This window comes from Prunus persica, chromosome G1 (assembly GCF_000346465.2).
Source record: "Prunus persica cultivar Lovell chromosome G1, Prunus_persica_NCBIv2, whole genome shotgun sequence".
NCBI classification, from domain to species: domain Eukaryota; kingdom Viridiplantae; phylum Streptophyta; class Magnoliopsida; order Rosales; family Rosaceae; genus Prunus; species Prunus persica.
The window spans coordinates 42,581,313-42,605,857 of NC_034009.1; the positions used below are offsets into that span (position 1 = coordinate 42,581,313).

At 39.0% G+C, this 24,545-nt stretch overlaps 4 protein-coding genes across 8 annotated transcripts; 1 reads left to right on the top strand and 3 right to left on the bottom strand.

Annotated features, from left to right (window-relative positions):
* Positions 227–6,665, bottom strand: LOC18789433. Of its 4 annotated transcripts, XM_020565601.1 has the most exons (7): positions 5,466–6,664; positions 4,741–4,876; positions 2,860–4,656; positions 2,149–2,603; positions 1,585–1,667; positions 918–1,012; positions 227–556 (listed from the first exon to the last, which is right to left on the bottom strand). In XM_020565601.1, the coding sequence occupies exons 1-4, from the start codon at positions 6,515–6,517 to the stop codon at positions 2,232–2,234; spliced, it is 3,357 nt and encodes a 1,118-aa protein (XP_020421190.1). In that variant the 5' UTR covers positions 6,518–6,664; the 3' UTR covers positions 227–556; positions 918–1,012; positions 1,585–1,667; positions 2,149–2,231. The 4 variants fall into 4 exon arrangements, with proteins under 4 accessions (XP_020421190.1, XP_020421203.1, XP_020421187.1 ...); XM_020565614.1 differs by lacking the exon at positions 227–556 and having other exon boundaries at positions 626–1,012; positions 2,860–4,644; XM_020565598.1 differs by lacking the exon at positions 227–556 and having other exon boundaries at positions 626–1,012.
* LOC18793920 lies at positions 9,404–13,019 on the top strand. 2 transcript variants are annotated; one of them, XM_020554352.1, is made up of 6 exons: positions 9,404–9,768; positions 10,071–10,477; positions 10,610–11,716; positions 11,807–11,921; positions 12,020–12,166; positions 12,286–13,019. In XM_020554352.1, the coding sequence occupies exons 2-6, from the start codon at positions 10,424–10,426 to the stop codon at positions 12,825–12,827; spliced, it is 1,965 nt and encodes a 654-aa protein (XP_020409941.1). In that variant the 5' UTR covers positions 9,404–9,768; positions 10,071–10,423; the 3' UTR covers positions 12,828–13,019. The 2 variants fall into 2 exon arrangements, with proteins under 2 accessions (XP_020409941.1, XP_020409940.1); XM_020554351.1 differs by having other exon boundaries at positions 10,610–11,921.
* On the bottom strand, positions 13,753–15,951 carry LOC18793932 (protein ROOT PRIMORDIUM DEFECTIVE 1). Its single transcript, XM_007222668.2, has one exon. The coding sequence runs from the start codon at positions 15,678–15,680 to the stop codon at positions 14,451–14,453; it is 1,230 nt and encodes a 409-aa protein (XP_007222730.1). The 5' UTR covers positions 15,681–15,951; the 3' UTR covers positions 13,753–14,450.
* Positions 16,422–23,212, bottom strand: LOC18789211 (probable pectin methyltransferase QUA2). Its single transcript, XM_007225113.2, has 9 exons — positions 22,887–23,212; positions 21,415–22,170; positions 21,190–21,322; positions 20,229–20,469; positions 19,483–19,708; positions 19,194–19,369; positions 18,749–19,052; positions 17,952–18,090; positions 16,422–17,054 (listed from the first exon to the last, which is right to left on the bottom strand). The coding sequence occupies exons 2-9, from the start codon at positions 22,131–22,133 to the stop codon at positions 16,896–16,898; spliced, it is 2,097 nt and encodes a 698-aa protein (XP_007225175.1). The 5' UTR covers positions 22,134–22,170; positions 22,887–23,212; the 3' UTR covers positions 16,422–16,895.

The window sequence follows — 24,545 nt, forward strand, 5'->3', positions numbered from 1 at the left end:
CAAAAAACTCTTTTTTCCATGATGATGAGATGTTTTTTTTATTCAAGAAAAAGAAATTTGTATTTAAAATTCTCTTGGGGGAATCAAAAAATTGTTTTTTCTATGATGACTTAATTATTTTCTCAGAAAAATGGCATACATATATTTTTTATTATGAATAAAAGGTTTTCTCTATGGTGCCGAAACGTGTTACTTGAGGATATATTTGGTCAAAATAAATAAAAGGTTTTTTTAGTTGAGATATTTTTTTTTTTTACCGGGAAAAAGTCCGATATAATTATGTGAGGATTAATTGGGGTTTTAAGAAGATTTTATTTTAATAAAACTAAATTTGAAGTGTTGTTAATAAAATGGTTGCTAACAAAGCACTTCACGCGGAGACATCGCTGGCAGTATCAATGTTGGTGATAACGTAAACTAGTATTTGTTTTTTGCTTTTTCTTTTTTCTTTTTGCTTTGTCTTTTTTTGGTACGTGACTAATAAGAAATCAGAAGTACATATGAGAAAATCGTGGCAGCTTCTCGTTGGCTCAACTTTGAGGCAATTGCCGTGCATCTACACATTTGAAGAAAACACAGAATTAACAAATTTAAAACGTGGAAACGACAAACCACATGAACCAAATTTAAAAGGAGAAAAAATTGATGAGATAAGAGAGCAAATTCCTAAAAGAGAAAACATGTCTAATTTCTATTATTTTTTTGGATTATTTTTTTAGACAAAAATCATCAGCCAAAACAATGCAGTATAAGAAGGCTGATATCGTAATCTATGTACTTCAACAAAATTACAGCAATCAGGATTCACGAACTGACAAGACCACCATGCATTTTTAACCAACCATCAAAACATTCTTCAAAATGGGCGTCAGGGTCACCATGCATTTAGCACAGAATTGAAGTCACAAAACGCAAACCTTTGCTCCTATCAACACCGTCGCCGCCTCTTCTTCTTCGACTGCTACCCGTGCAGCAAACAGATCCATAAATTGAAAGAAAGGCTGTGCCATGCCTGTCATAAAGCACAAAATGAAAACCATTCTTATTTACTGGCATCCCATGCCCCGAATACTTTCCAATGCACCAGTTTGTGTTTCGAGAAAAGTACACGGGTTTGTGGTTTTGCATAAGCACAAATGAAAAAAAAAACATATGGATATGGAACCCTATCATGAATGCCCTGAAAAAGGGAAAAAGGCAAAATTGCAATAACACATTACAACTTACTTGCATTAGTCATAGCTTCAATGTTTGTCATTTGGTCAAGTACAAGATTGGATTGGTAAAACAAATGACATTATGCAAGCAACTGACAGTAACAATTTGTTTTGAGAGGCTTATATTCGGAGCTAAAAAATGTTATCCAAGTTGTCATGCACAAGTCAGTCCAGAACCCTAATTGGACATTCAGTTTCTTTCTTGTGAGGAGGACATAAAAAAGGTCCTCCACCAGAAAGGAAAAGGAAAAGGCCTAAATCAATGTCAATTATGAAACAGTCATTTAGACCCGAAGGGAGACAAAGTTAAAAATAAATGTGCTGCAGCAAGTAAACCTCTGGCAAGAATTGGCATAGAGCTCCATACCAGAACCACAAAATCTGCCTCTTGTATAACAACATAGATCTATCAACGAACTAACGTGGTCTTCTAAACAGTTCCATCAATGCCTGGAAGATATATAAGATATCAGAATAATCCACAATCATTCTCATAGTCATTATCTACATAATAGCATAATGGAACAATCCCAAACTAGTCCAGAAATATAGGAAGGGGACCAACTAGTTTGGGGTCTAGTGGTATTTCTCTTCCCACAATGTTGGAAGAGGTCTCAAGCTAAAATTCACTCTCACCCATTGATAAAAAAGAAAGTAGGAAAGATTAAAAAAAATGATAATTGGCCTATACACGGGTGTACTGGCCCAGCTTATATCAGACATTCATTAAACTCAACATTCACAACAAAGCTTCCTCTAAATGGCTTGCAAATATGAGGTATCAGCAGTAAAATGCATATATGGGTGCTCCAAGAGCCTTGTGATATTTATTTATACCATATTTTTGCTCAGATAAGTTAAAGGCCAAAAAAGATGTTGAATTTTTTTTTTTAACCAAAGCATCCATTTAGTGGTTCGATATGATAGTTACCTTGAACAAAATTCTAGTTCCTGCTAGGATGATGGGTATATAACAAGCAAATCCTCATTGGGAGCAACGGCACGAATGGATGACTACAAATAATTGAATTGACTTGAGAACTTGGCCTGGCAGGCTGCACACATCAAACCCACAGAACCAGTTTGTGCCCCAGCTTCATAAACCTCATGATAAAACTCATTTCCGCACCAGACACAGATGTTAGTCTCAGGCCTGTTTGCTATATTTGGCATTGAAGGCAGGGATTCCTTTTCAAGCCAAGCAGATGAACTGAAACCTTGTTCCATCTCTCCATCATATGACAACACTTTTGATTCCTTGGAATGGGAGCTTGCTTGCGCTGTCTGGAAATTATACTCCAATTTCTCTATTCTACCTGGTTTCAGTCCTTCCAAACCTGATATGTTGTCAAACTTTTCATTTACACTTAAAGCTCCATCTGCACCCTGTTCGTTGAAAGAAAATGTAGTACAAAAATACTTCTATTAAAAGACGAGATCAGATTCTTTGCAGTTTTAATTGTACAGAAAAATTGAAATAATTTACGGAAGGGGACGGATAGACTACCAAGGGCACTCATTGTATGCTCTGAACAAATCTAAAATTGTGCATAAATATGAAAAAGTTGAATAGTATATTCCAATAACTGGAGCAGGGACACATAACACAGCCCCTTACACAGATTCTATATGTACAGCATACCTTCCCTGATAACATATCAAAGTTCGGATGGCAGCCAGATGATTGCACAAGTTCAGATGATGTATCAGCGAGTCCACTCTGCTGGACATTTTGCTCATCAATTCTCCACATCAGCTCAGCCATGACATCCCCACTAGGTTGGGAATGATTTAGAAAACCAGTCATGGGATCATTGTTTCTAGAGCTCTCTGCATTCTCTGTATTAGGCTGCTCCCACGTTATGCTGCTATAAACCCTGTTTAGACTATTTTCAAAACCAGGGGTTTGCTCACTACCATTTGGGCATATTAAACCATTAACAGAACCTGTAATCAGCTTATCCTCCAACACTGAGCTATTATTTCCAGTGGAAAATGTTTGGCTATTCTCTGAACGAACAAGGGAAGGTCGTCCTGAACTTCTTTCATGCCCAGTGCTTTTCACAGAATTGGCACCTGGTCCACCATGACTGCTGTCAAAAGCAAGCAATACCTCATTGTTCCAAGATCTTTTAACCTCCTCCTTTTTCAATTCTTCCATTGAGCTTGAGGATGTGTTATTCACATTGTTTACTAGAGCATAGCTGCTTGCACTGCCAGATGGACAAACCATACCAGTTTTAGCAGAACCTATGTCCTGTTTAACAAATGGAGTTGACACATTTCTTTGAAAACTCTTTTCCTGACAAAGTTCGTCCAGTGAGCAAGTAGGATTCTTTGCATTACTTAAAGTGATACAACTTTTTCCATCCTGAGCTGGAACATTTGAACATTTTCCAGTAGTTATAACATGCTCACTGATCTCCATCGCATCCACATCTGGCATAGCATGGCCGCTGCCAAAACTGATAGTCTTGTCATCATTCCCAGATATATCAATATCATCACACTTAGGCTCATAAGATGTGCGGAATGATTCGCTATAGAAATTATTTCCAACATCACATGTTTTCTCATCACTAGACGCACTACATAAACCTCTTTCCCGCCGAGACTCTACCAAAATTGAAGGAACAAGCGAGCAGGCTTCAGAAGTACTTTGCTTCTTGACATTAGTACAAACATCCTCAGGTCCAAAGTGACTCTCACTAATACCAGATGTAGACCTGCCATTCCCAAAATCATCCGCATCATCAATTTTTGTATTTTCTACTGTGCTACTTAATTGGTTATTGTCAATATTCTCAGTCCTACGTTCTTTTCCCATACCATTTAAAGCAGTATCAGTGTCCACTTTGGTAACATCAACTGAATTCACAGAAGCCTTGAAACCATCATTTATTCCATCAGGAAAGCAGTCAAAAACATTTGTTTCACCACAGCTAAGACCACCATCAGTAGCCTCATCCGCCTTCGTCAACTTATCATTTGTCAAATTAAATGCACTACCCTGCTCAAAGAACCCCAGATCTTTTCCACTTTTGTTAGCCTTCATGGCTTGTTCCTCACAAGACAATGAAATAGATTCACGCTTGTATGTTCCAAGACAATTTTCGATATCTTTGTTTACTTTGGCGCAAGGAAAATCAGAACTCAAATCATAATTGGCTACTGCATCCAAAGTTGCTTCCCTGTCTATCTGAACTGATTCATGAATCTTCAAGGACGTCTGCAGAACACCAGTTTTTACAGGGTCAAATTTCTTAGGCATGCCCATTATCTCTCCTGCTTGAATTTCCCGTGAATTTTCTGTATGCAAGAAGGTTGCCTGCTTCTCATGACCAGTTGATACAGAAGAAATAGGCATTAGTGAGCAGGTAGCAAGCTCATCAGCTTTGCTCTCATCTTCAAAGGTAATATTAGTATCCTGTTGGATTCCCTGAATCAATAACATGAATGAAACAAAAAACCAACAAAACCAACAAAAAAAACATTAACAAAAAGATGGTGTACAGTAACTTACATCTCCAGAAACCAATTCATTAGAAAGTGGAATGTTGCCATCCGTATGACCAGGTTTTGACGCGTTTCTGACTCCAAAATAAGAGAGCAAATACGAAGAAACTTCCTTGCACGACACAAACTGCTGCCCATTAGGGCTGAATAATACCAAATAAGGGAAACTAGTATAAGAACCACACAACAATTCAACTTAAATTTGCAGGAATGGTATCAAATAATATTAACAGTAGGTTCACATCCCTCTGGCCACTATATGCTAAAAAAATCACGAAGTAAGCAATCCCAAAATAGTTCTTGATATTTTTTTGCTACGAGATACTTAATGCAATTATAAAGAGCAAAATAATTCCGAGAATGACAAGTACAGACAAAATTGAACAAACTCTCCCACCTATCACCCAAAAAAGACAACAAATAAAAGGAATCAAACCTAACAACATCTAAAGATCAGTTTACTCTAGAGTTATGCAGACCCTAAAATTAACAAACAGAAGCAAAGGTGAGTTTATTACAAAAGAGTAACCCGTCCTCATCTTTGAAAAATTCTTTCTTTCCATTATTCAGGCAAATGAATTTCAACTTATATGACCCGAAAAAATATTGTCAAACAGTGAGATTATCACAGTTGTATACAAATGAGCAATTAACTCTCATAATGTCAACTCAATACAACAGTTGTATACAAACAACACACACAGACACGAGCATTGACAATGAGAGAAGTACCTTATGTATCGTCTACAGAAGAGACAAACATGGCCTCCATTTCTCTTGAGAGAGAGCATAACCTTCCACTGCCTCGGCAACGCATCAAGGAGCTCACTCGCCTGCACAATCTTCCTCTTCTTCCTCGCACTCGACCATCCTCCCTCCAACCCTCCCAGAAACCCTAGCAACTGCGCTTCCGTCTCCAACCCATCAGTCCTCCTCCTCAACGCCTCGCCAAATGAATCGTCCGCATTCCCCAACGCAGCCAAATCCAATACGACGCCGTTTTCGTTCACCATCACCATCTCCGCCTCCTCCACCTTCACTCTCTCTTCCGTGACACTCGATTCCTTGACGTTCGATTTTCTCTCACGCTCAGACACCGAAACCACTCGGTTCTCGTCTTTACGCGGCCGGCCTCGCTTCCGCTTGCCGTCACTGCTCTGAACGACAATGCCGGGTGTCGTATCGCCACCGCCATGCCTTTCAATCGAAACGTCAGCTTTCACCATCGGATAAGCCATAACGGCATTGGCATCTTTACGTGGACGGCCTCGCTTCCGCTTCATACCGACATCGGCGCTGAGGCCGACGAGGGCGTTTTGCACGGAGGGTCCGGGAATGGAGTCGTCTTGTGCGAGGTGGACGGGGACAGAGACGAGTACGTCGTCGTTTTCGGCTATCTCGGAGGAGGGGAAGAGTTGTTTCAAGAGAGAGATAATCTGGCGGGTTTCTGGGTCTCGGGATTGGGAATGGGAAAAGGGGGTGGGTTGAGATTTGGGGTTGGGGATTGGGAATTGGGAGTTGCGTGGAGCGAGGCGGAGGCGCGAGTAGGTCTGCTTGCGACTGCCGGCGGATTCGTTGAAGACGGAACGATCAATCTTGGGAATCAAAACGTCGTCGTCGAACCGGCGGGTGGGATTGGATAGGGAGGAGGAGGAAGTGAGGGAGAGGGAGTAGAGATCGGATTGGGAGAGGAGGCGGAGGTCGATGAGCGGGAGGGAGTCGAGGTGGAGGTGATTGGGGTTAGGGTCAGGGTTGTGGTGGTCGACGACGGTGGCGGAGGCCATGGCATTGAAGAGTGAGCAACAGAGAGAAAGATAGGAGAGAGAGATTTGGGGGAGAAGAAACCAAAGTGGAAGATGGTGATGTAGACGACGAGCCGTTTCGGGACTCCTGTTGTGATTGAATGCTGCGCAGTGTAGTTTGGCCTTCTGTGGGAGCAGACTAAGTTGCTGACACGTGTATTAATTAATCCTGTGGCAACAGTGATGGTCTGAGTTTTGAAGAAGTTCCACTTTAACCTCTCTATTTTTATTTATTACGACTTAACCGTTGTAATTTTCAAATTGTTACAATTTAAGAAGAATGACTCAACTCTTCTACCTTTTCAACGAAATTACACAACAATAATCTTCTAAATGGCACGGGTGCAAGCGGGTGGACACATTGTCTTAACTAACTTCATGTATACATTGTTCGTGTTCCATATAGCAAGCTGCAAGAGAAGGCAAAGGAAATGCAAGATGATAAGGTTCATTTAGGAATTTTGTTAGGACCCAATGTCCCCCCGTTGGAAAGATAACTTGTGTTGGAATGATATATGAGGTTTTGAGCACTCTTTGCTTATGAGCCGGTAGTAAAACACATTCTTATTCGACGAGGATTTCAAGGTGTTGTTACATCACAAGACTCGTAAATAAGTGATTGTTTATGGAGGAGTGTTAAGAAGACCAAATTGTCAGTAATTATAGAATCACAAAGAGAGCGAAGTGCTTTCATTTGGGGCTTTCAGTTTTGATGCTCCTTCCCCTGCTTTCAGAGCAGCACCTTGTTGCTGGGCCTTCCAAAGCTCCATTTTGATTGGGCTTTGGCCCCATATAACTCAAAAGTTCATCAAAAAAGGTACACTGCAACATCATCAAGCACACCTATAAAATTCAAAAGGCCAAATACTTTGGTTGCTTAAAAGTTTTAACCGTAAATTAAAGTAGTTTAGATTATCGTTTGTACATTTTTTGAATTTTAATTTATAAATAAAAAGAAAATGAGTCGAGTAATGTTCAATCCAAAGAGATGACAACATCAGGACTCACTTTTCACTTACTACTATGTTACTAATTGATATAAAGTAGTAGCAAGTAAGTTAGGTAGATAACCCCATCAGCCATTCATATTGGGCAATATATTTGATTTTTGGAGATGTGATGGCTGTAGCAATTACAACCAAGAAAATGAGAAAATGCTGTAACAATTACATGGTAGCTTGAGAGTAGTGGCATGCTTCATGTGCCTGTCATGGTCATGAAAACTCAGTTTCAATAAGCTCACATGATCATAAGATCTCAACCCAATTGATAAATATTATAAACTATGATATAGTATAATGAAATTAATTGAGGGGTAGGGTCCGGATGGGGGTGCTTTTGGAAGGGTTAAAAGCTTTTTCTGACAATCAAAAGTGCTTCGCCAAAATGTGTGGTAAAAAATTTTAAAAGCGCTTTTGGATCATAGAATGGCTTTCTGGAGAAGCATCTGCCCTGTGCTTCCTTAGCAAGCACTCCCAAATGCTTTTTCAAAAAACACTTTAATTTCTTATGAAAATTTCAACATCTTGATGATAAAAACGATTTTACATCTTCTAAAATAGGAAAGATATTCTGTCTGCCACCACAAAGAAAAGGCAGGCCCATGATTTAATTTGCAGGGTGCACGCACTGGAGCTTTATCACTGAGAAAGTTCTTTAACTCTTAATGTATGACTGCTAGTTTCTCATCCGCCGCCTGAACGACTGATATTAGCAGCCGTTGAAACGACTGATATTAGCAAAATCTAATTTCGAGTGGATCAAATAAGAAAGACAATGATGGTGGAACACGTAAAGGGTGACTGAAGGCGGTGAATAATGTTCACACAAAAGGAATCAACGGACCTGCACGGTGGTGCGTACGAACCAGCGTTTTGGCCTTATTATTAGATTATTGTTATTATTATATGTGTGATGTGAAAGTAGGTGAGTTGATTGGCAACATGGGACATGCCTATAATGCATTAAACTACAACCAGCAAACAAAATTGGGTGTCCTAATCAAATACGAAGACCCTCATCTAACTAATTCCTGGACCCCAACAATTGCGTCCAAATACTAAACAGCTCAAGATTAATCATCGGTCCCTACCAAATTAGTGACAAAATTAATTGAATTGAACCACCAGATCAATACTGTCCATACAAATTTGGTTACATACTAGTGAGTGAAGTATGTGTTCGAGTCAAATACTTATGTAAAGTTAGATTGTAAGTTACCAGATATTTTGTTTAAATCCAAATTCAGTTTTAGACCTTATAATTGTGTAAATTGTTTTAAAAATTTGGGAAGTGTTATTAGCACTTCAAAGTAGTATCCTATACTATTATAATACAATTATAATTTTGTACATGCAATAATGTACCTAATGAAGAGAGAAAAAAAAAAAACCTTCAATGAAGACACAATGTCCAATTAGAACATACCGCGTGTTATTAGGATTCATATTCCGCAGTGCATGTTAGGTTACTTATTTAATAATGTGGTAGGGAAGGGAAGTCTATGCCGATTTTTATGTAGGTGTTATCAATCACCACCGTGTTATAATAAGGATGTGCAACATGATTGTACTCCAGGGTATAATATGTTTTAGTATTCACGTATTATAAGTTATAACATATGTGGATTGATAACATCACGAGATGATCCCGATGAAAAAAGAATCGTATTAAATGGTGAAAATTTGAGAAGATATTCTATCACATTATTGTGGCAATAAGTAAGGTGATGATATAGAAGGTGAGGTGAAAAATATATTTATTTAATTCTATAGTATATTGGTTTTATTATGGCAGGTTATTCTGGTCTGGATATTATATTGGCAGAGTTACATGTTACAGAAACCGTGTAACATGCGCGTATGTCCTTTTCTTGTGCGGCTCTTCTATATCTTCTAAATCTCTCCATCTCCTGTTGCCTATTTCTAGTGTTTTTTAGGCTGTGGCTTAATTAGTCCACAACCACAACCACCGCTCAAACGAGAGTTTCAAGCCGTTTTTTCAGGTTGGAAGGAGCCCAAGACCTTTCTTTCTTCTCATTCAAAAAGAAGCTTCAACGCCTGTAAGGCACCAGGAGAGAGGACGAGAGTCAGAAAACTTTCGTCCAGTGGGGAGTGTGGAGAGTAAATGCGCTCGTCCATCACCTCCGCCACCCTCCCTCTCTCTTTTCACATTGTGAAGTTAGATAGAGGCTCGAAACCGGTTGCTTTGGGAAACTAAAGCAATTCTGGCAGGTAAAAAAACTCTGTAACATATGTAAAGATTTTGTCTTTCTTTTTGCCAATCTTTTTTGCCACAAAATGATGGCCGTACATAATACGTATCAATCTTGACGTGTTGCTTCTAAAAGTTTTTGTATGCTAATTGGTATGGTGGTGGTTGTTTTCTGCAATAAAGTTCGTGTCTTGGTGGTTTTCTGGGGATACGGGATTTGTCTCTGAATTGGGTTCATGCGTTTGATTCAAAGAAAGCTAATGTTGGTTTTTAAAATGATTTGGAAGTATTTCTAAATTATTTATTGTTGTTTTGTGAACAGAGAAGGTTTTTGAACAAACACATTTTCCCAAAGCTTCCAGAGAGGAGCTGCAGCATATAAAACTCTGGCCGACAATTCGGACAAGTTTTCTCGAGCCGGAGCAGGTGTTGGCCCTCAGTTTTCTGGTCATCAACCCTGTTTCGGGTGGCCTCAGTCACTGATTTGGTGCCTTCCTGTTGATTATGGTTAAACACTTGGTCCAACTAACATCAGTGTAAAGCCCAAACAACCAGACTTTTGGAATTTGAACGTGAGCTCAGTTTTGAAGAAAACAGCAGGCAAAACCAGACTGAAATACAAGCGTTTTTGGGTTTCGGTGTATTTTTTAGGATTCAGAGTTTATTGTATCAAAAATGACAAAATTCAGTTGCTTCTCTGTGATAGTTAGGCGGAAGAAGAAGGTTCAGGTGAGACTCTCTCTCAATATAGTTGGTTTCTTTATTGTAATGTGATATATGTATTTGGGTTTTTGTTGAACTTTGTGAATTGTGATCCGCTCAATTTTCCGTCCTCTTTTTGCTTTTTCTGTTTAATTTTAGAGAGATTATGAATCTGCAAGACCTGTTGAAGTGGACAAGGCAATTAGAACCCTGCAAGTCAGGCTTCAACAACAGCCAGTGAAACATTTGGAGATTGATGGGACCTTGAAGCCAGCAACTTTAGGAGTCTTGATACCTTATGGTGTTGAGAAGAAGTACACTACCCCTAGTGGCAAGGCAAGGAGCCCTTACAGTCCTATTGGGTTTGTTGAAGCAGCATTCTATGAAGGGGAAGATGAGCATGAAGGGAACCCCTTGGAGAGGGAAAACTGTTGTAATGATTGCTCTCATCTGCAAACCCCTGAAGCCAATTCAGGTGAAGTGACTCCATCAGGGAAGATGGATTTATCTGAATCTGATTCAGGTGATAGGGGTGTTGATAGGATTGAAAGTGGGCATCTTAGTGATCCGGGCGTAGGGAAGGCAGAGTTTTGGGCATCACCAAAGCTTACCAGGTCATGCTCTAATTTGGAAACTCATCATACGGATGTGGTTAAGAAGATGTCATCTAAGTTGCCTGCTTCGAAGACTCAGTATTTTGAAGAATTACATGAATTGGCAGACAGTGTGACGAAGTATGTTGATCCTGGCAGCCCCGGTTCTGTGTTAACCCACTTCACTGCTGATAAAGTGATGCTGAAGAAGCATTCTTCAAGCCAAGTTCTTCCTTCTAGAAGTAGAAAGTTGTGGTGGAAGTTGTTCCTTTGGAGCCACAGGAACCTGCACAAAACAAGGACTGCAAAACAAAAAACGCCTAGCCCCATTTCTTTGAACAAGCAAGGAGGGTACTCTTCGGATACACTCGAACCAAACCGGGCTATGCAGTTTGTCAAGATGGAATCACCTCTGTCTTGTACTGGAGAATCATTGAACAAGGGGAAGAATATTGCAGATGACAACAAGAGCTGGGATGGTTTTAACGTTGGAGGCTCTGCTTTATGGCCTCAGAACCAATGGGTTGCTTTCTCAGCGGACACATCCTCATCTACAAGAGTGCAAGAGTGGGTGAAAGATCTCAAAATGCAACCCTCGGAAAATAATGAATATGACTACGAGGGACTCATCACCCCACCGACCCCGCCCACTCCTGAGACTCCTCAATCTCCGGTGAGTCCTGAGACTACTAGATCAAAAAGCGCAACTTACTTTAGTCGAGGTCTTGACGAGGATACTTTACATGCTAATACTGTGATCCAGACTCTAAATTCTTCTACAACTGTGGCTCACATATCTGGTATGGGATTGAAAGCTATCCCCAACATTTCATGCTTAGGCAGTCTTCGATCTATCAACTTGTCAAACAACTTCCTAGGTATGTTGCTATAGCAGAAAACAAATAAACCATAGAAGTTAATACTTGCATATTGGTTAACGGTACTAAGCTTCTTGGCAATTGTTCTCAATTTGCAGCCCACATCACTCCAGGATCGCTGCCGAAGAGCCTTCACACGCTCAACTTGTCGAAGAACAAAATCAGCACCATTGAAGGACTAAGAGACTTAACTCGATTGCGTGTACTTGATGTCAGTTACAACCGCATTTCTAGAGTTGGACGTGGTAAGCTTTTATCATTCTAACTTTTCAACCATCTAATTAATCTTAGAAAACAAGCTTTCCCAAGTAAAATATACTATTCCAAATGGTCACTGATTCACTGTGGATCTTAATGGTGCCAGGGTTATCAAGCTGCACTCTAATCAAGGAGCTCTATCTCACTGGGAACAAGATCAGTGATGTCGAGGGTCTACATAGGCTACTGAAGTTAACAGTTCTGGACCTGAGCTTCAACAAGATAACAACAACAAAGGCAATGGGACAGCTGGTGGCTAACTACAACTCACTGCAGGCTCTGAATCTGTTAGGGAATCCAATCCAGAACAACATCAGTGATGAGCAGCTGCGCAAGGCAGTTTGCGGTTTCCTCCCGAAGCTAGTGTACCTGAACAAGCAGTCCATCAAACCACAAAGAGCAAGAGAGGTACTCACAAACAGTGTAGCCAAAGCTGCATTAGGGAACAAAGGATGGAGCCCTCGTAGAAAAGATGGCAAGAGGCTTAACCAAAAACGTGCCTCGTTAAAAAAGCCTAATACCATATCACCAAGAAAAACTTCATCACTTCCCATACATGGGCACAAGAGCGGTGCAAGTGATGTACAGAAAAACATACGCAAGTCCAAGAGCATATCCATAGCTGCACTCCCCTCTTCATCCCATTAGATGCTTTTTCCATGTTAGCGGGCCTTCCCAAAATTTTGACACAAAATTTGTAGGGGGTGTCTCTCCCTTCTCTGTTGTTTTCAGAGTCTCTTCAAAGTCTGTAGGGCTACAAAGACCTGGTAGTTTTCATGTCAGTTTTCATGTCAGTTTTCCATCGGTTATTATATATATGCAGGCTGCATTTTTGCTATATTTGCTCATTTCTATTTAGTTGAAACCAAATTGGCTCTTACTATTCATTACAAGGCAAAAGAAAAAAGTAATCATTAGAGAACGTAAGACAAGAAACCCATGTTGATGTTGCAACCTAAACCTACTACAAGATGCACATCCAAAGCAGCTAAGCGAATTTGGAAAATGATGATTTAGTAAATTGTTCATCGATATTGTCATGTACTGTGATACCAGGCATCGGCCATTCGCCCCAAAAAGGGGTTTTCCCTTATAATGATGCAAGCAAGTCGCGAAATTCCCGACTGTTATTTCACATTGTGAGAGCAATTCAAGTAGTTCAATTTCTAGGCGGCAAGGGCGAAGGTTAGCTGGAGGTTTGTGTCTACTGTATGATTCCAAATTAATATGGAAAAAAGAAAGAGAAAAACAGAGCAAGGCTTGGGATACTTCGACATGGAAGATGACCATTTAGGCCAGGCATATTATATTACGCCCTAAAGAGGAGAAATCTTGTGACCAAAACTTGACGTGGAAAGACGTGTGCGGGTAAACATCATAATGCTTGCAAACAAAACCAAAATCTTCAAGCTTTATCTTCTCCTGTTTCAAATCTTTATGGCCTGAGAGAGAGAGAGAGAGAGAGAGAGAGAGAGCTGTGAACTAAAATTTTGGTTCATTGCTACCTCTTGGTGTTTATAGCATAGGATGTCACTAAAGAAAAAGGCATACTACAAGATTCATCGCGCCAAGCTGGCCCCATAAAGATTTTCTAAGAACGCACACGTTTCTGTAGACAAAGTAACAAACAAAATATTAAAGTTAATTTCTTATTTTACAGGACAAGTGCTTAACAACTAACTTTACCAAACTCCGTAGCTTTCTCCCTCCTTTTTTTTTTTCATACGATCATAAGGATACTCTACAAGGTTCACGCTCAAAGGATCAGAACAGAACTTTGGAGCTCATTTTCACCAATCATTAAGTACCTGAAATCTAGTTACAAAAGAATACAAAAACAAAATTTGCTCTCCAAGTAAATCCTTGCTTTGTAGTAGAATCAGAATGCCCCTGTTCACAAAATTCCCAGTTCATTTTCTTAAATGATCACCATCACCCTGGCACCAGTTGACCAACAAGACATGAAAACTCCTGCTGCAACTCAAAGCCCGGAGGTTTATTTTTGCACACCTTCATCCACAAAATTACCAAGTAAATCGTTGATAAATAATCCAAATTTCCACAAGGTGCCACCAAGCTTTATATACATCACATGTTATGATTTCTTATGACTCGAAAAACCTTGCAACACAAGATACAGTTATGTCAAGGACCAACCAAGATACCTCTGATGCACCCAAATTCCTTCTAGGTCCAAGCTTCCTCAAGCTATAACACAACATTCTTTGAAGCACAAGCAAAGAACTCCCTCAAATTGTCCAAACCCTCTTGTCATTTCCATTGATCAACACAACCCTGTTCCATTTCCTTCATTTCAGCATACTTATACAGCTTCTCATTGAAAACCACCTGCGGATCCTTCTCAATCAAAACCCCATTTTGGTCATAAGCATCTTTCAAGAAAACAACCCAATTCATCTCTGTCCCCGCGAGATAAAACGTTCTGGGCTGCTTAAAAAGCATCTGATAAGTATGCTTGGTCAAACTAAACTCCTCCTTGAACTCCACAACATGGTGTATAGAAGCCCTCTTCTCCAATGTCAAGCTCAAAAACTCATGCAACACTCCCACTCTGTACTTCTCCGCTTCCAGAGTCCAAAGGTCGAATCTTGACCCATCCGAATACGGCGAAACCAGAGGAAGCGAGTTCAATAAGTTCAATTTCCTCTCATCCTCTTTTTCCAAACCCAAATCCTTCCCATGCTTCACTGGAAACCTAAAAGCCCTCTTCACTTTCTCCTCGTCAACAATAAACTCCCTCTCCAAAGTGCTCACCGCCAACAACGGATCCCAATTCACCAATTCAAGCATTCTCTTCCCACCTTCCTCAATCACAGTTCGAAAATAATTAGGGTACTTCGAAACCCGGTCTCGAAAATCTTCTGGGATTCCAAATAAGGACCTGCAATGGTAGATTTTACTCAAAGGGATACGCTTGTTCGAGGACATCATAAGCAATTTACGAACCTTGTTAACTCGGTCCGATTCCATTGAGTCGACAATGACTCGTTCCTGTTCGAGCAAATCTTCCATGAACTCGGTGAAGCCGATCCACATTTTGTTGTCGACATGGCGGTAGGTTTGGAACAGAAGGGGGTGGCGCTGGAGGAATCGGGCGATTTTCCGGCCGCGAGGGAAGCCGAGTTCTCGGTGGAGCTTGCCGGCGTCGTCGAGGCGGAGGACGCGGTGGGGCTGCTTGGAGAGGAAGTCTCTGGATTTTGTGAGGAACCGGTAGTGGGCATCGCGCTCGACGATGTGCTCGAAGTGGGGGATGAGGTTGGGTTGGGTCTGGACGAGCTTCGTTCGAGGGCTTTCGTCTTTCTTGCGCTTTTTTTTAAATTTTTTGGGGGTTTTGGTGATGAGGAAGGAGGTGGAGAATGGAGAGGTTTGGAGGAGGAGGAGGGAGAGCTGCAGGCGATTAGGGTTAGGGTTTGGGTTTGGGAGAAGAGATGGGGGTGTGGCGGTGGGGGTTTTGGAAACGAGGAGGCGCCACCAAGCCATGGAATTTGCAGCGCTCTGCCCAAACTGAAGTGAAATTTAAATTTCAGCAAAATGACCTGATACTACAACAATTTCTCAAACTCTCTTTCCAATTTTTAGGTTTACCTATAATTTAACCCAATTAAGAATAGATTTTTGAAAAGAAAATATGGAGGGAAATAAATTTTAGATGGAATAAATCACATTCCTACTTACTTGCCAATCATAATTTAACACGTATACAGAAAAAATGAATTATTTATGTATATGCTTCACCACTAGAGCCCTCCATTGCCGCCCAATATTTCTCCCATTTGCCATGTTCTCTATTTGTTCAAAGTTTTTTTTAACCAACATAGGGGCCCTTTTTATCCAATCTTTTTAAAACAAGCGATATTGGCGGACAGGGAAAATAAACCTAGGATCTCTAGTGCAGATATAAGAGTAAACGTTCTTAACCACTTGTGCTACAAGCCCTTTGCCCCTTGCCCCTTTCATCCAATCTTTAGTGTTTCTAAACGAAATCATAATTTTCTTTTGTAACATTTAAATACTAACACTTTATGAGCAATTTTATGAGAGAGCTAGTGAACCAATTGGCCCAAGAGAGACTCATGGGTGTATGTCTCGAATAAGCCCAGTAGAGAAAAAACAACCCTCTGTGCTGAGAGAGCTAATGCCATTTGCTGCGTCACATGGACAAATCTAAAGCATGCTTGCGAACTTTGTTTCCCAAGAGAAGGCCAAATTACAAGCTTCACATTTGAAATGGATCATGTAATATTGCAAATGTAAAATATAATCAACTTTTGATGGTGCTTGACATAAATGCATTGCCAAGCATGTTTTTACACTATAAGAAACTGACTGCATTTGTTTATTCTGTAATGATCTTCACAATCTTAATCATGTGGTTGTATAGTTACAATGAGAAATTACATGGAAGATTAAAAATCTAATCCTACACTTCTCTCTCACTTGCTCCGGACCTCAATACCATAATAATTACATGACCTATGTCCTATGGCAGCCTTACGGCTCCACAGGAGTTGTGTCGCTTTTACAAGACCGAATTTTGATTTCTTTTCTCCCATGTTTTCTTTGGTTTCTTCTGTCCAAAATTTTTGATTCCCTCCTTTCAACGGCAGAGCTTTATGATGATTGATTAAAATAAGTAAATGAATATGAATGAAGTGATATACCACCATATCTCAGGCTCCCTTTGGAAACTCCTTATTAGTTTGCTTGTTTCTTGAAGAAAGGCTTTTGGCATATGAGTAGTTTCTCATCGCTGTTGCTTTCGATTTCTACCACACGCGCATCCCACTTCAGCCCTGTTGTCAGAGCTCTTGCTGATTCGACAAGAGCAGCTTTGTCATGGATTATCACCCAACCCTGCAATAACCATCAACATCAGAATCATAACTAACATAATGAAACAAAGAAGAAACAATCCTTCATAGCAACTGTAAGTTTCTTTTGTGTTTCGGTGGCATTGAAGTTAATCAATTAGCATCTTACATAACTTGTGGATGCATAGTGGTTAAAGGCTTCATCCAACACTAAAGGAAAATATGATTATCATATGCTTGTCCATGTGTTCTGACCAGTTGCATCCTGACATGTTACTAGACATCTATCCATCTATAAGAACTGGTGTCTATAAAAGGCTTAAAAAGCATTTCCTCTATGAGTCTACAATTTACTTATCAGCTCCTCGTTCTAAGGGCAAATAGCCAGCGTGGAAAAGAAACCGCACTTAACTAAAACACAGACAAAACCAACAGCCAGTATTAGTATCACCAAAACATAGCCAAAACCAAATGAGAGTTTTATTTTTCTTCCTTGAGTCATTAAAAGTGGAACAGTTACACAGTACCATATATGCAGTAGACACATGATTTTTATGGATGTACAAAAGACCACCCACATGGTCCTTGCTACAAACTTAAATTTTTTGATACTTTCATCTTCTTTAAATGGTAAAAATACCAATAATATAACTGTGACATACAAACTTGCATGGCAACCAATTCAATCTTGCGTGCAAAAACCCATTCAATGCAACAAATAACATATTCGGGGCACAACAGAATGCTCTGATAGTAAATTGATTTTTAAATTGAAATTTATTATATACTCTGTAATCTTGCATGATAATCAACATCCAGAAATTAATTAGTGCATGTCTGACTAGTTCTTCTGAACATTCAAAGCCATTGAATAGAATTGGAACAAAAAGGACCCTTGCAAAATAACCATAGATAAAATAGGACCGTTTAGCATGGGTACCTCTGGACGAAGCAATCGATCAATCTCAGTGAATAGATCCAGAATGGTACATCTGCGCTGGTGATCAACTTCAAGGGAAAGAAGTCCTGCTGCATGCACCAGATCATAGGTTCTTGGGTATGTTGGAAAGGGTTCACACCTGAAAAAGAGAAAAAGTAGTATTAAAACAAACTATAAATTCAATAGTTACAAGTATCCTTTCACAAACCAAATGTATGATGACATCCCTTAGCATGCATTGCTAGTTATTTCTTCAAGTTATTTACCCAAGTTACAAAATTGTTCTAATGCTGAATTATTCCAAATGGCAAGGCTGTTCTAATACTGTCCTGCCCAATGAAATTTTAACCAGAGTTTTCTAATTTGGCAGCTAACCAAGTAAAATGAAGTAAGAATTCCCCCATCAAGAATTCAACCATCAGATCCGTAAAGTCAGCCTAATTTAAGAAGCTTGAGGTCATTTTTATAATACAAAATTCCTGTTTGGTTTACCCCACTGATCAACCAAGGGAAGGAGCACCAGCTGACTACTAAACATGAAGGCCAAAAAAATCCCTAGTTAGGGTACGAATCTACTTTCTCTCCTTCATGAATGTTTAAGTTAAAAAATACAAAAACCCAATAGCAACAAGACTTGGGATAGCAAGCAAATCAAATTAAGTTGATATGGTGCTTTTTGCAGATGAAATTTGGTTAAGTTTGAGATTCCAAGTCAAACACGATGTTAGTACATAAACGGTAACTGTAAGACAACATGATGTAAGGAAAGGAGGATGCAAAGACAAAAGTAGCTTTACCAATCATGCAGAACACCGACAAATCCCCTGTCAAGGATCAAGGGCAAATAATTGGGTCCATTTGACGGGACCACATTCATGACCCACACAGATTTTCCAGCTTCCAATAATGCAGAATTAAAACCACCAAAATGAGCATTCATGTCAAGTACGTTTCTAAGCATGTTATAGGGTGGTGAAGGATCCTCATCGCCGGGTCTCTTTGGATGATCTGAGAATATCAATGGTGACAGAAGAGACCAATAATTACGGACCGCCATTTTCCAGGTCTCGGCATCCTCAGAGAGTTCTTCTGGGTGCAATCCTGAATGAAAATTATAACACATACATAAAGCATATGATTTTCACCAAAAATAACGTAAGAGATACATAGATAAGTCAGAGGCTAAGCAAATAATGCATTTATTTTTTCCACTCTAAGCTGTATCAAGAACACAAGAAGTACCATATATTGCAAGTTCACTCTTGTTTGGATTAGCCCTTGAAGGCCAGGTTGTCCTCTCTTCAATAGGAATCCATCGGCGGCTTTGTGTTCCCCCAATACAAGCTTGGAGTGGTCGATAATATGGAGATTCAACATCATGGCCTTTGCTGCATATAGAGGGACCTGAACCAGGCTTCCTAAAGAATAAGCAGATTGTAATACAAATCAGTATCAGCTCTTATTTGCGTGCACTAAAGACCAAACACATATGATCCCAAGTTGAGAAGAAAAACCATGTTAGTTTCCTTACCGCGAACTATAACAATTCCTTTTACTGGTCTTTTTCCATACAACTGTTTCATCTTGTTGTGATAACATCTCCCAGCAGAGATTTTCTGCAAAATCATGCACAAGGTTCCACCTTTTCTGATTCACTTTGTTACGACGAAACGTCTCAGCATTTGTAATTGGTGATGTCCAGACAAAGTATCCACCGGGCTTCAAAACTCTATCAACTTCAATCAAGAGGATCCCATCTGTACGACATAACATTTTATACAGATGATTAACATACACTAAACATGGACCCATCCAAATCCAGAAATTCACAAAAGCAAAACCAAGGTGCTCAAATTCACAGTCCAGATTCTAAGATTCTGCAAACTAAGGTTAGTGCATCACATCAAATTTTTTCTCTTATTCAAACTTTCTTTTTTCCAATTACCCTATTAATGGTCAGATAATACTTCACAAAATATACAACCACACCCAGGAAAACTTTGTAACCCATAAACTATTATTCTAAATATTCTTCTAAAGAATGAAGATCTACTAATATTTCTGGAAATTCTTTAAAATAGAGAAATTGATATTGTTGGTTTTATACATTTGTGATACATAGTTTTCTTTCAGTTCTCGAAATGTACACAGGTTTCAGGATAAGTTTACAACAAACACAACATAACGCAGAGTATTTGCAGATATACAATTACATGTGCATACATGTAAGTCTAGAAAGAAGAACCACTTTGTGATAATTAACTTCTGACTGATTACCTCGTTGGTCCCAATCAATGCCACACCGTGCACAATGCAACATATCAAAAGAGAGAGATGGATATGGCAACTGTTTCGAAGTAAAAGAACCAATCATCGCAGGAAGACCCCTTTCAAGTGTTAGCTGAACTTGGCTTCCTGAAGCCTCATAGTTTGCAATGCACATAGTTAGGATCTGACTGGAAAAGAGATGCGCTCCAAAACTACCATAACCACATCCTATATCCAAGATGGTTCTCACCTGCAAAATTAACGTTGACACTTTCATTCATCAAAAGTGTTTATATAATACAGTTCATATGGCACAAATTCATGTTGCAGTACATCAAAGAGAAAATATACTACAAGTGATCATAATATAACCATATTATGCTAACCGTTTTCGTAATAATCAGAATCATATAAGACTTTCTGTAAATGATCAATCATGCAAGAGAAACCAACAGATATGACGTATATCTGTATATCTGTATTTATGTGGTATGTATGTATGTATGCACATGTACACATATAATGGCACCAAAGTCACCAGAGACACTTGGTAGAGTACCCTACGGAGTTTTAAAGTACTTTCACTCTCTTTTGGAGTTAGCGATGTAAAACATAAATGCCTTGAAACAGGTCAGACAGCTTATTACCTGAGCTGCAGTTTTCATGCCAAAGGTGATATTTGACATATTTATCAACATGTAACTATAACTACCCAATAAAAGAGTGTGTTGATTCATTATCTTAAACTGAAAAACCTTTCATTTGGACTTGGGGTTAGGCTAGGCCCCTGCTTGTTCAATATAATTAAATGCTCTAAAAAAAATTTGCCAACAACTTGGCTAAAATTCTAAAGAGACCTGTTATAAGTGCAATAAACTACACAAGAGGGAAGACAACCAAGAAAAAGAAACGAGTTAAGAATGTTGCCATTAACATTTGGGGTCGGTTCCAACAATTCCAATCCACTTACCCCAGCTTGTATAAAGTTAGATTCATTTCTCAGCCCTATCATTTCTGCAATTTGATGAGAGTAGTCTTCAACACCATCAAACATCAATGAGGCTGAACGGAATGAAATTTGCTCTTCTTCCAACATCATCATCCTGTATGTACAAGGAAATCCAAAATTAAAGCAAGATCAGGACAGGTTAATAAAATTATAACACAGTTGGCTAATAAGAGAAATGTAGCTCACCTCTTGGTCAAGCTTCCAGAAGAAAGTACCTCCTGCGCAGTTATTTTCACATTTGCCACCCAGATGACATCTCTACCAGTAGGCCACCTAAGAGGAATTTTGTACTTCACAGGTGGAAGAACTAAACAATTTTGCCTCATTCCATACTCACAATGCCGGTCATATTCATTGCCATCAGAAAGACCTAAGGCAAGATTCTCCGAAACATTGAAGCAGGGAACATGATTTTCAAACTCCTGAGGACAGAATTCCAAGTCTCTCAACCTTGAAGAACCAAGAGAAAGCTCTCCAATATGCCACAGATCGGAAACAAGTTGCTGTTGGAGTCGCCGATAACCATGGTATACGCGACCTCTTGAAGTCGTTGAGATGGAGATTGTCCACCAAAAGGATCCAGTAAGAGCAAGAATAACAATCAATACTAAACTTAACTTCAACAGTAGCAGCGCTAACTTGTGCCGACTTCTAGGAGTACTGGCTATTAAAGGATCAGATGCAAAGCCGTTTCCAGTATTTCCATGTTTGGAAGGAGAATTGTCTGGGAAAAGTACTCGAATAGGAAACCTAAATGCAATACTGTTGTTATCAGAAGAAGCTCTTCTTTCCAAATCTTCTTTATCTGTTTTATCTTTCATTTGGGAGTCCCAAAAATCATTGCTATTCCCGGAGATCCGTTCCCCCGCTGCCCCAGATGAACCTCGATGCAGAGGTCTGGACATTCTTAATTTCAATTGACGGAGACCAGGGAGCAAGAATCTGTTCAATAAATATAAATAAATATAAATAATCTGTATACAAGCAAAAGAAATCCAGGAAAAGCTCAAACAAAAGAGAAACAAGCTGAAACGTGAAAAGGACAGAAACCCAAAGATGTTCTTACTTAAATCCTAAGAAAATTTCAAAACGAGAATAATCCTTCATTAAAAAAAAAAAAAAAAAAAAAAAGCTTTCTTTTTTCTGGTGAGGCCGAAACTTCATTCAAAAGAGCTGGACATAAAGATTCGATAAAACCCAGGATTGATTTCTACCTAACAAGCTTAAGTAGAGGAAAGGATAAAATGGTATCCTTGAGCATGATCATTTCCTAACTAGATCCATTAACCCAGCACCAAGAGACCCCATCAACATTCGATCATGAAAAGAATAAACCCAGAAAGGAAGACAAAGTGCAATTAAGATTTACAGAAATAAAGGGGCAGTAAAGCATATGCATTTCGGTATAACTAAAGATTTGGATCAGTTCCCTTACCGAAAAACTTAAAATTTTGGATCACTTTCAGTTCCCAAATGAACTGGTAACAAAAGGGCAAGCTCATTTCTATTCAAAATTCACTTTTAAAGACCCAGAAAAACAAGTTGAGCAAAACCCATTTGAGATCAATCCACAACTTAACCAAAAATAGTGGCTACTTAAACTGCAATAGAGCCAAATGTAGCAAAAGTCAGAAGCAGTAGCAGAAGAAAAACAGTACCTTTTTAATTAGGGGAAGAGCAGAGGAGAGGTGATGGATAAAGGGAATAAACAGTAAGAAAAGCCAAGAAATTCTTGGACATCAGTATGAATCCATAGCTAGACTTGCTTGTCTTGGTCTGCTTATGCCACAAACGCTTGTTCTACAGTGAGACTCCGATTACATCTCACTTGGGTCTCTTCCTCCCACTTTGCTCAATGCTTTAGCTTAGAGAGAGAGAGAGAGAGAGAGAGAGTTGAGAGAGTGAGGAGATTTTGTACCGATCCAATCACGACAGAGCTCGTGAAAATTGAATACTATGTATGATATGTAATATGAAAAAGAAATATACACAACTGTAGAGAGAAAGTATAAATATTAATTTATTTTATATAATCGTTCATAATAAATGCTGGGTTATATGATATCATATACATAGTGAACACGCTATGTCTTCTTACCATGCAGAGTGCACCGCCGCTGTAAATTCTCACTTTATTATTTTATGTCACAAATAAAACCCCAATTCCCACAATTCCACGTTAAATTCTGGTGGGAAGAGAAAGTGTGGCAACATGGTCTTCCACGAAAGAGACCTCTCCTTCCCCCTATTTTCGCTCTACAATTTGGCATCACTAGTCTTTCTCTTTGGACTCGAAACTGGTTTGGTATGCGAAAAGTTTGGGACAAATTTAAAGGGTTATCTTCCTTTTTTACATACATATAATATTAACATTGAAATGTTATGAACGCGTGACAAATAAGTTTTTTTTCAGATGATCGTTATAAAATAGATGATTTATGACTTCGGTAAGTAAATTTAAATTGTTGTGTGATCTTTACTTGTTGAATCAACTTTTAGACATTAAACAGATATGATTTCACTTTTAAAAATTCTTGTGAGAAAACACAGCTAATTTTCAAATTAAAGAAATGTTTTTTTTATACCAAAAAAACCTTGCCCTGAAAATGTTTTAAGACTATGGAATGGATGGGCTTTTTGGGAAGAGTCCCCACTCAATCTTCCAAAATCCAAAGAATTGAATTTCTCTTTATAGAAAGCAAAGGGAGGAATTTACTAGCTGACCTCCTCTGTGGCTCGTGTCCATCTAGGCTATGTGCAAAGGTAGATCTGAGCAGTCTGTGACCCTTAATTTAATAAGATTGTTTTATGGATCTACAAAATAAACTTTGACTTGCCGCTGATTTGCCGGACACTTAGCCCCCCTCAAATATTTATCTAATGCCTCTAAACAATCTTATAACTCATACCAACCTGTGCACTTGCTTCAGTTCTCACTAGCTCCACTCATTTAATATTGTACACCAACGTAGAGAAACAAACTTTCATTGTATTTTGCGGACATGAATTTAGTTAAGTTAGTTAGAATGAATGTACTCTCTATTCTACATCCGAGTTCAAAATTCTTTATATAATTTAGATTAGTTTAAAGTAAATTATCATTTATATTTTAAAAAAATAAATTTCATTTTATTTTTTTGCAGAACTAAAACTTCAATAATGCATACTAAATAGAAACAAATACGTCAACGAGATCTATTCTAGTAAAAAAATATTGTAATTTATAAACAAGTGGTCTCATGTCCAAACCTCCATGACACATTGACAGTGTATGTGAGAAAATCTCCGTTCCCTTTAACTTTGCCCTAAATAAAAAA

Bases quoted from the DNA above. Each gene is read 5' to 3' on its own strand.
- LOC18789433 (XM_020565601.1), bottom strand. From the start codon at position 6,517: ATGGCCTCCGCCACCGTCGTCGACCACCACAACCCTGACCCTAACCCC. The intron at 4,657-4,740 runs GTAAGTTACTGT...TTATTGATTCAG, and splicing joins ATGAATTGGTTTCTGGAGAT to GGAATCCAACAGGATACTAA. The intron at 2,604-2,859 runs GTATGCTGTACA...TTCAACGAACAG, and splicing joins TTGATATGTTATCAGGGAAG to GGTGCAGATGGAGCTTTAAG.
- LOC18793920 (XM_020554351.1), top strand. From the start codon at position 10,424: ATGACAAAATTCAGTTGCTTCTCTGTGATAGTTAGGCGGAAGAAGAAG. The intron at 10,478-10,609 runs GTGAGACTCTCT...GTTTAATTTTAG, and splicing joins GGCGGAAGAAGAAGGTTCAG to AGAGATTATGAATCTGCAAG. The intron at 12,167-12,285 runs GTAAGCTTTTAT...TAATGGTGCCAG, and splicing joins CATTTCTAGAGTTGGACGTG to GGTTATCAAGCTGCACTCTA.
- LOC18793932 (XM_007222668.2), bottom strand. From the start codon at position 15,680: ATGGCTTGGTGGCGCCTCCTCGTTTCCAAAACCCCCACCGCCACACCC.
- LOC18789211 (XM_007225113.2), bottom strand. From the start codon at position 22,133: ATGTCCAGACCTCTGCATCGAGGTTCATCTGGGGCAGCGGGGGAACGG. The intron at 21,323-21,414 runs GTGAGCTACATT...TTGTACATACAG, and splicing joins TCTGGAAGCTTGACCAAGAG to GATGATGATGTTGGAAGAAG. The intron at 17,055-17,951 runs GTACCCATGCTA...TGGTTATTGCAG, and splicing joins ATCGATTGCTTCGTCCAGAG to GGTTGGGTGATAATCCATGA.